This window comes from Trichosurus vulpecula, chromosome 1 (assembly GCF_011100635.1).
Source record: "Trichosurus vulpecula isolate mTriVul1 chromosome 1, mTriVul1.pri, whole genome shotgun sequence".
NCBI lineage: Eukaryota > Metazoa > Chordata > Mammalia > Diprotodontia > Phalangeridae > Trichosurus > Trichosurus vulpecula.
In genome coordinates, this window is record NC_050573.1 from 407,088,824 (window position 1) to 407,103,882 (window position 15,059).

Here is a 15,059-nt window from a genome sequence, read left to right on the forward strand (position 1 = left end):
AAAGCCTGGCCCAGAACCCAGGCCTCCTGATTCCAGCCATTTCTATTCCTTACATAGTGTCATTTTCCACTATAGAACCTACCACCCTACCATGGGGTTCTCCACACCTGCCAGTCACTTCCAGACACTCAGCAAAGAAAAAAGAGGCCAGACCAAAGAGGGGAAAACAAATCAAATCCAATGCAACTATTCTACTTTGGCTGAAATTTTGTCTTGGGGGAAAATAGTTCTAAGACCACTGCTTTACCTATGCTCAGCCTTTTCCCTTTACTTTCAAATTTTTCTGTGATTGCAGATAAAGGCTTAAACGCTTAATCACTTTTAATGACAACTGCTGGAGAAATAAATGTGAAGTCCTACTATCCCCACCTCCCAAGGTTTTGCAGAAAAACAAAGAAAAGTGACGCTTCATTTAAATTGCTTACTTTTTCGCCTCAGAATAACTAAGTTTTGCCAAAGAAGAGACTGTAACTACCTGTAGATTTAGAGGAATGAGGAAATGCTAAGAAAGGTAATTTGTACTTTCAACTGTGCCATCAATAAACATTTATTAAGCATCTATTCAGGTTCCTCCACGTCTCTATCCCTGGCTCTTTCCATCATTCCACACTGAAAAATAAAGGCAAAAGAGGGAGTCATCTTACTGTATCATTTGAATGAAGTTAGTTAGGGTGGGGTCTTACCTCTACTCCTATTTTAGTTATTTCTGGCTGTGAAGCTTTTTAAAGTAAAGGAGGAGTGTTCATTCATTCATTCAACAAATACCTGGGAATGCAGAAATGAAAGGGGCAGGAGCTCTACTCTCGAGGGTCTTCAGTAGTGACATAATACACACACACACACACACAGAGCTATAAATCAAGGTAAAAGTGAGCACACATAGATTGGCTCTGGAAATGCTTGGCTGGGAGTTCAGAGCAGCTGCCCACTGCCTGGTCTTAGCATGGCCAAAGCTGAGAGAGTGCTCATTAGTCTCTGGGGGTGAGGTTACAATATCTTCTTGATTACTACTCAGTATCAGTGCTAGGCAGATGCTAGGTTTGGTGTCTTCACGTAGATTGTTTTTGGTGGAGGCACAGAGTCTGGAGAATACTAAGACCTTTGGTCTCAGGTGCTTTGCTTCCCAGGCTTAAAGAGTAAAAAGCAACTGAAATCCTCCTTTTTCACTGGCTGCATGTTCTGCACAATGGGGAGCGACCGTGACAATGGAGAGGCCACTGAAGAAGCATCATTGCTTGAAGAAGACTGATCAGCTATTCTGTCTCCATGGAAGACAGAACAAGAGAAAGCAACTTTAGATGTGACAAGGAAGAATTGGTTTAGACTTCAAGGAGCACTGCATGATAGTGGAATGGGAAATTTTCCAATCTCTTTTTGAGATGTTGAAACCTGGAGTAGTTATTGCTTTGTGGTCTGTGGCTGCTGGGGGTACAGTGTGACCTGGCTAGAAAATGGGTTAGAGTCTGAATGCAGATCAAAGCATACTTTTTAAACTTTTTTTCTTGTTGTTTTTGTCTGTTTTCTCTCATAATATGACTAATATGGAAATATGTTTTGCATGACTGCACATGTATAACCTATATCAAATTGCTTACCTTCTCAATGAGAGGAGAGGAAAAGAAGGTAGGGAGAGAGTTTGGAACTCAATTTAAAAAAATGCTAAAAATTGTTTTCACATATAATTGGAAAAATAAAATATTTGAAGATCCATAAATAAAAAAAGAAAATGGGTTACATAGATAATCTTAGGAAGTTTCCTTTCATTCCTATGAATTCCTATGAACCGAAAAGCTCCCAGAAGAGAGAAAAACCAAGTGGTTATAAATCTATGGAATTGACTCCATAGGATTAGATGTCTTCTCTCTCATCCCTGCATCTGATAGGGTGATGGATTTACCTAATGGTCAGCTTCCAGATTCTCTGACCTGCTTAAGCCCTCATGGGGGTACGACCCACTAGCAAAGTGGATGATGGAGGGGACCATGGGCAATACTGTTTCTGAAGATTCTTTATTAGTATCTCCACTCATACAATGCTCAAAGCCAGTTCCCATGCCCCCCACTCCCCGCCCATGTATTTCTAGCCCGGAATAAAAGTTTTTTTCTGGGCTACCACATAGCCTAGTAGAGTAGCTGTTCTATTGGCTGGTCAACTCTCCAGGGGGTGACAGGTCTCACAGCTGCCTGCTCCAGATAATCTAGCAGCAGATGGTAGTAGTTTTCCTGGGTAGGTGTTGATCAGCCCCAGCTCTGAGAGGAACAATAGCCCTGTTTGGTTGATGCTAATAGGGAGAGAGCTACATGGATGAGAAAACTCTCTGTAAGATATAATGGCCCATGCCTCCAGCTACTCAAAAGCATCTAGTGGCATCATGCTGGAGTCATTATGTGGAGACAACTCCAGCTGTGAATCAATAGGAGCTTTTTTCTGATGATGCCCTGGGGAAATTGTGTATATACAATGTTCTAGCCTCCCACCATCCCAAAGCCTCCTTAACCAGGCAAAACTGTGAAGGAGCTGAAGTGTGTCTTTGGTATTCTCCTTTTCTTGGGCCTCTTGCCAGAGCAATAAGTAGGAATTTTGGCACCTGGGACAAATACAGGTGAGGAGTAGGGCTGCTCCCCAAATCTCAAGCCCCAGGAAGAGGCAGCATGGGTAGGAGGTGACAAGTGTCAGGAAGAGGGTGTGTGTCTGTGGGGAAGACTGGCCAAGGGAGAGGAACAAAACTGAAGGATATATAAGGGAAGTGGCATGGGGTAGGCAGAGGAGCCCCAGAGCACAAGGAGTGTGGGCCAGGAAACAGTCAACCTACACCCTCTAGATGTCAGTACCCCAGGGAAAAGTCCCAGCTGTCCTAGAGTTATCAGTGTAAACTTCTTGGAGTCTGGAAGCAGCATGCTGTTGTCTGGTTTCCCACGAATTTTTTCTATGAGCATCCTGCCTGGGTTTGCTCCTCTCTAACTAGCCAACATGATAAACTAACCCTGGATGGTATTTTAAAGGGGGCTGATAGATTAAGGAGAAAAGAGGAACATTTTAAGTTTTCATTCCTTTCTCAAGCAATTCATTTGTATTTCAACAAGGGCCTTTTAACAAAGGTATAATTCTAATTTTCACCATTTATATGCAGGTCTAATCATGTCAGTTCTCTGAAAAATCCTCAGTGACTATGCATTGCCAACTGACTAAAATTCATCTTCTTTTGCTTGGTACTTGTGTCCTTCTCAATCTGGTAAGAAGGGGGAGGGAAGAGGGAAGGAAGCAAACATTTATTAACCACCTTCTATGTGCCAGGTACTGTGGCAGTAAGAAGTTTACAAATATCTCATCTGATCCTCACAACAATCTTGATAGATAGATGCTATTACTATCTTTATTTTAGAGTTGAAGAAACTGAGGCTGAAAGAAATTAAGTGACTTGTCCAAGGTGTAAGTGTCTGAGGCCAGATTTAAACTCAGGGCTTCCCAACTTTAGCCCCAATGGCTCTATCACCGAGCCACCTAGTGGCCAAATAAAATTCCATTTCTCCAGACTAATTTCATATTTCTTCCCTCCATCTACCCTGCAATCTTAAAAAAATGGGCTATTCTCTATTGTCTGATTCACATCCTTTGCTTTCCTGGCTTCCTGCCTTAGCCCATGCTGCTCACTGAGGCTACAATGCTGAGCCTTTAAAATCTAACACAAATGACACCTCTTTCATGAAGCCTTCCTTGGAAATGCCCCTTTAAAACTAGTTATTATACATTTAATGAGCTTTTAATGTAAAAATGTATATTAGAACTATTTAAGTATTTTTTATTATCACGTAACGAACTCTAAGTTCTATGAAAGCTTGGACACAGTAGGCACTTTACTATTTATTGAAATAACATGCATTTCAGATATTGTAGTATGTGATGAAAGAAACTGAGACATCTTATGGAACAGGTGAGCCTCAAATCATGCTGGAAGTGGTGGCCTACTCTGATTGTGCCAGGCTTCCCTAGACTTGGGGTGTTGTTTTCCTTGAATTAAGTTCCTTTATCTGTAGAAGAAAGGGGTTGGACTAGATGACCTGAATCTCCTTCTCTCTCTGAATATTAGAATCTGTTTTTATACTGGAGAGAGACAGGCAGCAGGGAGACAAATTGAAAAGTTGTTGCAAAATGACTACATGATGGCAAATAACCAAATGAAAAATCCAGCCAATTATTTGGATCTTTCCAGCTATCTGAGTGTTTGGCACTGTGTACAGAAAGAACCTGAACTAGATCTGCAGACATTTTGCCATAAAAAGCCCTGACACTTTAAAAAAAAAACCTTATAGGAAATCTGGGTAGGCTTTTGAAGTGGGGAGTACTTGTAATTTAATAAGTTTCTGCATCCTAGCAATGGACTTGATTCAAGCTGCATACTTTTTTGGGAAGTGTAAAGTCTGTGGGGGTGTAGGTGCAGAGAATGGCACCTAAATTTAAAATAGGTTTTTAAGAAACAAATCTGTGGGAGTTTTTGTTGTTGCTGGATTTTTTTGGTCACCAGTGGTAAGGACAGAACACACAGCTCCAATGTTTGGCACTAGTATACAGACTGAAAGCTATAGTACCTAGAACCAAGCTGGATTTAGTTTCCCTGAAGATTTGCCCAAGTCTCCAAACACTGTTCTCTGAATGCATATGTTCAAGGTTTTGTTAACCCAAATATTAGGTATCATAAACAAAGTATGGAGAAACTCTTAACTCTCCCTATGCTATATGCATCATCTATCTATCTATCTATCTATCTATCTATCTATCTATCTATGTGTGTATATAATATGTTTACATATAAGTATTTATCACATTGCATGGGCATGTATAACACTTGGATTATATAAGAGTATGTGTATACATACACACATTTTTCAGTTATTTTTCAGTCATGCCTGATTCTTACCGACCCCATTTGAGGTTCTCTTAGCCAAGATACTGGAGTGGTTTGTCATTTCCTTCTCTAGCTCATTTTAAAGATGAGAAAACGGAGGTAAATAGGTTTAAGTGACTTGCCCAGGATCATACAGCTAGTAAGTATCTGAGGCACATAGTAGGGACTTAATAAATACTTGTGAACTGATTGACTAAAAAAGACATTTTCTATAGTTATTTCACTAAGGTAGGCTTTAGACAATATTGTAATGCAAGAACAGTGTGTATTCAATTGCCTCCCTCCCCCCAGGCCCTCCCCATGGTCTTTCCCATTTTCTTTTCCACTTATCAACTTACCTGTGATATTCCCTAATCAGTCGACCAAAAAGTGTCTATCAGGAACTTCCTATGTACAAAGCAATGTGTCAGGTGTTGCTATGATTAACTATTTCAATTGACTAATTTGAGGGAAGGTGTTAATAATTTGTTAGGGGATATTCTTTCATGATGATTTTGATTATTTAAAGGGAGTAAATGAAAAAAAAATATGAGATTTACAGTGAGAAAGCAACAGTCATAGAAGTAATTATTTACTCAAGGCAAAGGCCTGCCTTAGTGTTGTATTTCAGCTTTTCATTTGCGTGTGACAGGCTGGAGAACTTTAGAGTTGATACAACAGAAAGGCTGATTCATTCCTATGTGTTTTAGCTTTTTATTAGAATATGAAAATTTGGAAAGCTTCAAAGGTAATAATCATGGAACTCTGAATCCCAGACCTGTTTTAAGATCATTGGATGAATGTACTTTGTCTGATTCTAGTTCGGCTGGTACAGATCAGATTTTGGTAACTCATCCTGAATTGGAATATTGTTTCCCAAGGTGAGGATGGATTTCTGAACCAGGCAGAATAAGAAGGGAAAGAGTGAGAGAAGACACTGCAAAGATGTGTGAAATCAAGGCCATAGCTCTTTGCCCTATCACTTTTTGCTGGGAAGAATTTGATGGTAAAAAAAGGCTATCTGATTAGTGACTCACGAATTTAAAGTATAGTAGGAATAGTCACCCATCAGGGTTATCCCTTGAAAAGTGAGTCCTCTGCCCCCTGAACCCAGGACACTAACACACTGTTTGTGGAATTATGAAGTGATTCAATTATTTTGGAGAACAATCTGGAATTATGCCTAAAGAGTTATAAAACTGTGTATACCCTTTGCCCCCGCAATACCACCATTAGGCCTGTTTCCCAAGGTAATCAGGGAAAAAGGAAAAGAACCTATATGTTCTAAAATATTTACAGCAGCTCTCTTTGTGATGGCAATGAACTAGAAATTGAGGGGATGCCCATTAATCGGGGACTGGCTGAACATGTTGTGGTAGATGATTGTGGTGGAATATTATTGTGCTGTATGAAATGAGTGAGCCATTTGATTTTAGAAAGTCATGGAAAGACTAGCACAAAATGATGAATATTAGCACTTAAGTAAGCCCCTGTCTACCTGCTTGTAAGGCTGGCCTACACACACTAATAAAGGTATGACATCTTAGAAAGGGTGAAGTGTCAGATCATACTTCTAAAAGACTCTTACCTTTCTGTGATTGTTTCTCTGAGACCACTGGCCACCCCCTTGACCACAGTACTAGCTTTGGGGGTCAGCACCACCTGAGATATAAAAAAAGAGCCCTTCTTCCTTCTCTCAGTAATGGACGCCTGGAGAAACTGGATCAGTTTTTCAGGGTCTGTTGTGTTGGCCCAGGGAGCTGGCATCATCTGCCCAGGCCAGAGAAAGGGCACCTCTAGAGCCACTGGGCTGTGATAAAAGACCAAGACTTGGTAATCTTTCTCCCACAGGTACTTCAGACTCACTTCATGGGCAAAAATCGCTGGGCACATTTTATTCCCAAAGATGTCTTTCAGCATTTGGACGAGTTTTTCGTGATGGTATTTCTGCATTCCGTAGAAGTGGTTGAAGTCCAAGAAGACCACCTCCCTGTGGTGATCTGTGAGGAAGGCATTAATCTCTTCCAGGCCTTCATTCACTTTGGCACTGAACAGACCGTGAGCAAAGTAAAGCTCATTGTCAGGGTCTCTGGGCTTGGTGGAAATTCGGAGGTCAAAGTACCGGATCCCAGCCCCCAGCTGACCAGTAAAATTCATCGTCTGAGTTGCTAACCATTTCCTCATTAGCTTTTTGGCCACAGTTCCAAATACAGAGACAAAATTCTGGACAGTTTCTGGTTGCTCGGGTCCTACTGGAGAAGCTTCATCAATGTAGAAACTGAAGGAATCATGAGATCCTAAAAAGAGGACAAGGCACAGTGCAGTTAGATGCCAACATTTAGAATCAGGGTATTACCCTTCTTTTCTAAGGGTATTCCAATATATTCATTTTCAACATGAGACAGTGGAAAAAAAAAAACTAACTAATGCTTATCCCTGTTGATTCCCACTTAAACAAGACTGCTTTTAAAAAATTTCTTCCTGATGTGTTATGTAGAGATCAATTTCACATCAAGAAGGAACTGAAAATTATGGGGAAATTTCTTCTGAGTGAAGTTTAAAGGACTGGCGCACCGCAGTCATACTACTAACCTCAGTTGAATTCTGCTTCAGACACTTACCAGCTGTGTGACCCTGAACAAGTCATTTACCCTCTGTCATCCTTAGTTTCTTAATCTGTAAAATGTGGATAATAACAACACCTACCACTTAGTGTTATTGTGAGGTTCAAAGGAAGTAGCATAAGTAAAGTACTTTGAAAACCTATATAAATGCTAGCTATCATTATTATTATCATCATTATTATTAAGATACATATATGGTCCTTCCTTTTATATAGGTTGTACAAGCAGCCACCTAGACAGTATTATTTGAGGAGTTTTAAAGGCCATTATGAATTCCACATGTCACCCCCATTCTCCTGTCCCCTCCACTTTGTTTTGAAATTCCCCATTTTTAAAATTTATACCTCCTTTGTTGGTAGGCAATGATGACCAGTGCTAGTTCTTTGGAGTTTCCACATAAAATAACTTAACATTATTCTCTCCACACAATTCTCCCTTCTACATAAGGAAGGATTCTTGGAAATCAGTAAGATCTGAAACCTTGAAAGAAGAATGCTCTTCAAGGAGAATGAAATACATTGATTGTTTTTAAGGCATCTGATAATATCTACACTCTTGAAACCATGTGCAGGGTAAACCTGGAGGGACAGATGACCCTTAAAATAATCAGCCTTAATGTTAGAAATGTACTCAAAATTCAATTTTAATGTTAAAAAATATTTCTTTGGTTCTTGGGCAAGATGTATTAAAAAGTTAAAAGTGAAGCTCATGTGTATTGGTACCTCCTACTAAAGAAAAATAAGTGTGTGCTTAGACTGCAAAGAATAACTAATTCATAGAATTTGAGAGTTGAAAAGGACCACAATGGCTGTTGGGACAAAAAGAACCTCCTCTCTAACATCCCTTAAAAATGGTCCTTCAGCTTCTGCTTGAAGATCTCTGAAGAAGGGAAACCCATTATATCTCAAGGTAGCCATTCTTCTTTTGGATGGATCCACTTGCTAAAATTTCTATTTCATGACAGTAAGCCTAAATTAATCTCTTTTCTACTTCTATCCATTGCTCCTGGTTTTGCCCTTTGGGCTAAACAGAACTAAGCTACTCCTTTCTCCACATGACAATCCTTCAAATACTTGAAGACAGCTAATGCGTTCCCCTCTGAGTCTTCTTCCCATCTAAACATTCCCAGCTCCTTCAACTGAACCTTATATGATATGGAGTTCACACTCCCCAGCATCTGGGCTGCTCTCTAACTCATCAACACCCTTCTTAAGCACCAACACCCAGAACACAATACTCCAAGAGAAGTCTGACAAATAGTAGGACTATCACTTTCTGGTTCTTGGAAGCCATGTTCCTCTTTTGCAGTCCAAGACCACATTAGTGATAAGCCACCTCTCCGTTTATCCAAATCATTAATAATGTTAGACAGAAGTTCTCGTTTTCAACACCCACAACTTTCAATGCATGTGCAGGGAGAACTGGCTAAGCCAGAATTTCTCAGAGTAGCCAATGGACCCCTGGAAGCCCCCAAGACTCTGGCATGGGGTTCAAGTGGTCAGAACTATTTTCATAAAAACATTAAGATGTAAATTATGTGTTAAAATGCCTTTCCTTTTTCCAACTATATATCTATGTAATACTGAATTTTCTTCATATACTTTAACCAAAACAAGAGAGGGAACGAAGAAGCAGGTATGAGAATCCCACTGCTTTCTATTAAGCCAGATAGCTAAAAGATTTGCAAAAATATGTAAAATATTGCCACTCTTCTCATTGATTTTTTTGTTTTTGAAAATACAATTTTTAAAATTAAAAATATTTATATTAACATGTAATTGGCTTGTCATTTAAATGCACTACTAATATGTTAATAGTTTCAATTTTGGATATAGTAAATATTGATAGATATAACTCACATAAAAAAAGCTCTTGTGGGGTCCTCAATAATTTTTAAGAGTCTAAAGGGGTCATGAGAACTGCCGAGCTAAGGTAAAATTGGGAAACAAAAAATTTGCTTGAGGATCTCCACAACTCATCGTATTGCTTTCCTCTTTACCTTTACCAGGTTCTCCAGGCCCACAAACAATCTCTACATTCTCCTTGGGTTGACCCACTCTGATCCTGGTCTTTGTACTGGTCCCTTTACTAGAAAAAAAAATTAGCTGGTCATCTCCTTCTTCCTTTTTAGTCCTATTCTTGGATAGCTTAACTCACTGGGGCTACAGTGATTCAACTCCATTGATATGCTACCATCCAAACTGATAAAAATTCTAAGTTGACTCTGTTTTGGCTCTCGTAGACAGAGAGACCTATCCATAAAAGGAAGAGGAGGATGAGGAGGAAAGTTGACTTGTAAAAAGTAAACCAAGACTCACAAAGGTCAACGACTGTCAAACTTATGATGAACTTTTCTAGGGAAATATTTTTGGCTTTACTAAGATTTGTTTTCAAGCTCAAAATCAGATGTCAGGGGACCAATGAAGAACAATGCTTTCCACATGCTACCAGAGAAGAGTTGAACTAAATATACGAATGAGACACACATTTTTAGACATGGCCAATATGGGAATCTGTTTTACTTGATCATACATATTTGTTATGAGGATTTGATTTAGCTTCCCCATACACATTGAGAGGAAAGAAAATAAACACTTGTTAACTGAAAAAAAAAGAATTTTTTTAAAAGCTTTCTACCTCTCTGAAGGTAGAATGTCTTGGAAGATAGTGCGTGATAGTATTTTAAGGCAAACAAGAAAGAAATGGAATTGGATCAAAATTTATCAAAAACACGAATGAATTACTGCCTTGGATTTAGCACAGGTCTAAAGCTCTGCAAGCAGAGACAAATCATGGAAATGGACTGACTTTGAATACAATCAGCAAAAGGCTAACATGACATTATTTGGATTTCCCACAACAAATCAGTTAGTATACAAGGCAGGTCATCTCTGTACTCCGAGTAAAGTAAAACTAAAAACAGGAAAGATGGATGAGCAACCTTAAGAAGCAAAAGATCCTTTCCAGGAGAGTCCCTTTTTCCTGACTTCCTACAGATCAGAACCCATGTCTATTTGAGTTGCTTTATGTACAGGAGTACAGAGTGAGGAACAAATGGGTATTTAAACAGTAAATGTGACTTAGGTTCAAAGAATATTAGGGCTTAAAGAAACTTTGGAGATCATCAATGTCTCCTCTGAACTTTTTTTTACAGATGGAGAAACTGAGGCCCAGAAAGATGAAATAACCTCAGTCAGGTCACACTATGAGTAAGGCAGAACTGGGCCAACCGCCCAGGAAATTTTACTGTTGCTCTGGTGCATTTTCCACCACAACACTGACTAATGATAATAAGAACAATCAGATGAAAAATGTCACTATTTGTGCCAGGGCTTGGGTTTATTTCCCCCTACTACTCTTATCCTCCCCCCCCCATACACACAGTGGAGAAAAATGATCATGCTATCAGGGCCAAAAAAAAACCGGATACATTTTTATGATTTGATTTTGGTCTGGAAATTTACATAGCAGAATTGAGCATTTTCATTACAATATTGTGTTTTCTGCCTGTTGGGGAAAAACAAAAATAAACACAAAACAGGCCTTTATGACTAGAGGGGAAATGTGAAAAAAGAAATGCTTTTTCTCTCTTAATTTCTTTAAAAGTCTTTTAAAATTAATTTTTTCTAAGCCTAACAAATCACACTTGTTTTTGCCAAGGAGATCCCTTTGGGGTCACCAAAAAAGGTCTTATTGCAAAGACCCAAAATCTAATCTAGAAACCTAGAGTTATAATAAAAAGAAGTGAATCTTATGTTGTTTTTATGTGTCTCTCAATATTAAAAAGATGTGTATGTGTGTAGATACACACACACACACATATATATATATACACACAGACACATATATACATACATGTGTATATGTGTGTGTGTGTGTGTGTGTGTGTGTGTATACACCCATATACATAGAAAAGGTGGCTAAGTGGACAGAGTGCTGGGCCTGGAGTCAGGAGGATTCCTCTTCCTGGTTAAGATCTGGCCCCAGATACCTACTAGCTGTGTGACCCTGGGCAAATCACTTAATCCCGTTTGTCTCAGTTTCCTCATCTCTAAAATGAGAAGGAAATGGCAAACCACTCCATTATCTTTTCCAAGGAAAGTCCAAAAAGAGGTCACAATTCTTTTCTGGACATACAAAATCAGAAAGGCAGAAATATTAAAATTTATAAAAATATAGAAATTTGCTGACATAAACATATATGTATATATGTGCATATATACATATATGCAAAAATGTTTTAATATAGAAATGAAATTACACTAATTTACACAATACAGACATATATTCAGAGAGTTTCTTAGCATGTTATCTGGCATTTCATTTTGTGGTAGAGAATTAATTCACAAAAATTTTTAAGCGCCTGTTGTTTGCAAAGCATTGTACTAAAGCAGACCCGCACAACTTGCCGATAGATAGAGGTCAAAATTAAAATAGCTAAACCTCTTCCAGCTGGCAGATACGTTAGACTAGAGACAGACCAGCAACGGTTGGTTGCTGTGGGTCACATGCCAGACAGGAGCGTGTGCAGTGGCAACCTGACATTTTTCAAGGGCCTCCTGAAATCCTCTGGCAGCTGCAGGCAGGACACAGGCTGTATGTTGTTGTGTTTGTCCTTCATTTTCGAAGAGGACCATGGCATCAGGGAAATGATGACATGACTTGCAGTTGACTGATCTGAGTGAGGGAGGGCTGTGCGAGGTCACCAGCCTCACTTTCTCCTCCAGAACCTCAGGCAATCGGGAAAGAAAATAATTGAAACAAGTAATGGAAAGCAATTTGGAATAATTCCAAGAATGTGATTAAAGGTCCAACCTCTTTGACCCAGAGATCCCACTGCTAGACACATATCCCAAATAATAATAGCTGGCATTTACATAGCACTTTAAGGTTTATAAGGTTCTTTACAAATATTATCTCATTTTATCGTCACAGCAGCCGTGGGATGTAGGTGCTATTGTTAACTGTTTTACAGGTAAGAAAACGATGGCAGACACAGGTTCAATAGCTTGCCCAGGCTCGCAGAGCTAGGCACAATTTGAATTCAGGGCTTTCTGACTCCAGATCCAGCGGTCCCATATACATCAAAATAGTCATAGCCGCATTTTATTAGCACCAAGAAAATAGAAATAATAACAAGGTGGCCCATCCTTTGGGAAATGCCTGATCAAACTGTGGCATATGAGTGTAAAGACATATAAAGAATTCAGAGGAACATGAGAAGACTTATATGAACTGATGTAACATGAAGTAAGAACCAGGAGGACAAAATGCACACTGACTATAAGGAAGCAAATGCAAAGACCAGCAACAAAAAGAACTGAAAACTCTTAACTGTGACAGTCAAATTTGATCCTGAAGAAGAGATGAAAAAATGAACCTTCCTCCCTTCTTTGAAGAGGTGGGGGACTATGGCGCTAGATCATTGCATATACTGGCAGACTCAGTTGATGTATTGGAAGTTTTCAGAACTGCTTTTTTCATCTTTTTTATCATTGCTACAAAGGTTAGCTTTCTGGAGTGAGAAAAGGAGAAGGTTATATTTGGAAATGAAGGTCATATTTTTAAAAAAACCCAGAAGATATCAATTTTTCAGGAGAAGTAAAAAAAAAGTCAATTTTTTGTTTGGGGATTTGGGTATAAAGTATATGGTTACTCATCATTCTGCTAAAACAGTCACATTTTAATCTGGAGCAATCCAAATTACCTTATTTCCCTGTAGCTTTGATCTTCTTCCTCAGAAGATTCATATACCTCCCTGTTATAGAAATTGCTATCAGATGGAAACTAAATCCTGCTCCCTCTTCACTTCCTATATTTCTATCATATTTATGAAAGATACATCTGTGGGCTGGTTCTCTGATTACTTAGTTTTTAGGTTTAGAAGTAATTTCCCTTTCTAAATCCACTGAAATTTTGCTTTAACTGACATCAAAGGAAATATATTCATTCAACCTTATCTATGAAATTGGAGACAAGACAGACTGAAAAGGCCAAGACTCAACTTACCCTATGACTGACAATTAAATATATATGTACTGGCCTTTGAATGAAGGCTGTGACATTGTCAAGATAATTACTGTTCTTCTGTTAGTCATCAAGCACTCCGTGCTTGGTGCTTGTAGAAGAGACAGCTGGCCAAAGTCTCTGTGCTTCACCCAGCCTCCCTGCTTTGCTTGTCTACTCTGTTCTTGTCGGCCGCTGAATGCTTGGATTTACAAGAATTCTGCTTACAGGCAGCAGGTTTCTTGAGTATTTTACATTTCCATACCTCTGTAAGAATAGAGAGAACAGTAGAGGAATGGTGGAATGTGCCTGCTTCCAAACTGGGCAAGCTGTGAACCAAAATAAAGGTGGGGTGGGGGCAGGGGGCAAGGGAGGCTAAAAGTGTTCCAGGATTATATTATACTTTTTTTTAATCAATAAGCATTTTTCTAGGATGGAGTAGATCTGCATCAATTTCTCTCTCTCTCTCTCTCTCTCTCTCTCTCTCTCTCTTTCTCTCTCTCTCTCTCTCTCTCTTTCTCTCTGGATCTCTCTCACTTTACATAAGGAGAAATGGAGGTACAGAAGAGTGGCTTATAGTGTTGACACCCCACTCCCTCCTTTTTATCATCCAGATTCCATCCAAGCTATAAGGACCAGCTCAGTTCCCACATGTTCCACAAAGCCTCCTCAGATCACTCCAGTCCCTAGTGATCTCACTTCTCCGAAATCCTGGTGCACCTTCTTGTCTATTACTAGTAATCCCCTGGTACTTAAGAATCATGGACTGCCTTGTAATAACTCTCCGATGTCATCCTGCTTTATTATTTAGCTTTTCATGAGTCCATGCCTTATCTCCCTATCCAGATCAAAAGTATCAGATACTTTTTTGTATCCCCCAGACTCTTTTGCTGCGTAGTAGGTGCTCCAAAAGAAATTGTTTATTCAGCGGCATGAATGAGAACAAAGGTCTTCCAACTTTCCCAACTTATCTATTCTAGCTAGTACTATTGTCCTGGATGAGCCTGCCAAGGTAACCAACCATTGGTGCTAACAAGGGCCTCAAGTTGTAGGCAGAAGAGGTAAAAACAAATACAGGGTTTGCTAAAATGCAGAGCAAGAGTAAAGATGCAAAGCTGTTACCTCTGATTCATCATGTTCAAATCCTGGGGCAGGAAAGGAGGTTGTGTCTGTGGATTAGGAGATGTCTACCTCCCCCTGACTCAGGACCAGCCATTCATTAGTCACTGGGCTAGAGTGGGTGTGAGTCCCCATTCAACAATAAAGACAGATAGTTCTGTAAACTGAGGGGGTAGCGTTAGACCAGGGGTTCTTAACTTTCTTGTGTGTATTTTGACAGTTTGGCAAAGCCTATGGACCTCATCTCAGGATAATGTTTCTTAATGCATAAAATAAATAAGAGCAGGGGCCTCTACACTTAGGGAGGAACACCCTGGGAAGGGGGCTTGGAGCCATTGACAGAGAGTTCTGTCCTCTCTCAGTTCCCTCAAGGGTACTGGAGAACCCTAGGGGAAGGGTGAACTCTCACATACCTGGCCTTCAGGCAG

General features: G+C 39.6%; 1 protein-coding gene across 1 annotated transcript in view; it reads right to left on the minus strand.

Moving 5' to 3' along the window:
* The window catches only part of PLCXD3 (phosphatidylinositol specific phospholipase C X domain containing 3), a 213,248-nt gene that overhangs the window by 52,807 nt on the left and 145,382 nt on the right, over positions 1-15,059 (minus strand). The window contains exon 2 of the mRNA XM_036736655.1: positions 6,471-7,179. Within this exon, the coding sequence (XP_036592550.1) occupies positions 6,471-7,179 (709 nt within the window). The remainder of the gene's footprint in view (positions 1-6,470; positions 7,180-15,059) is intronic.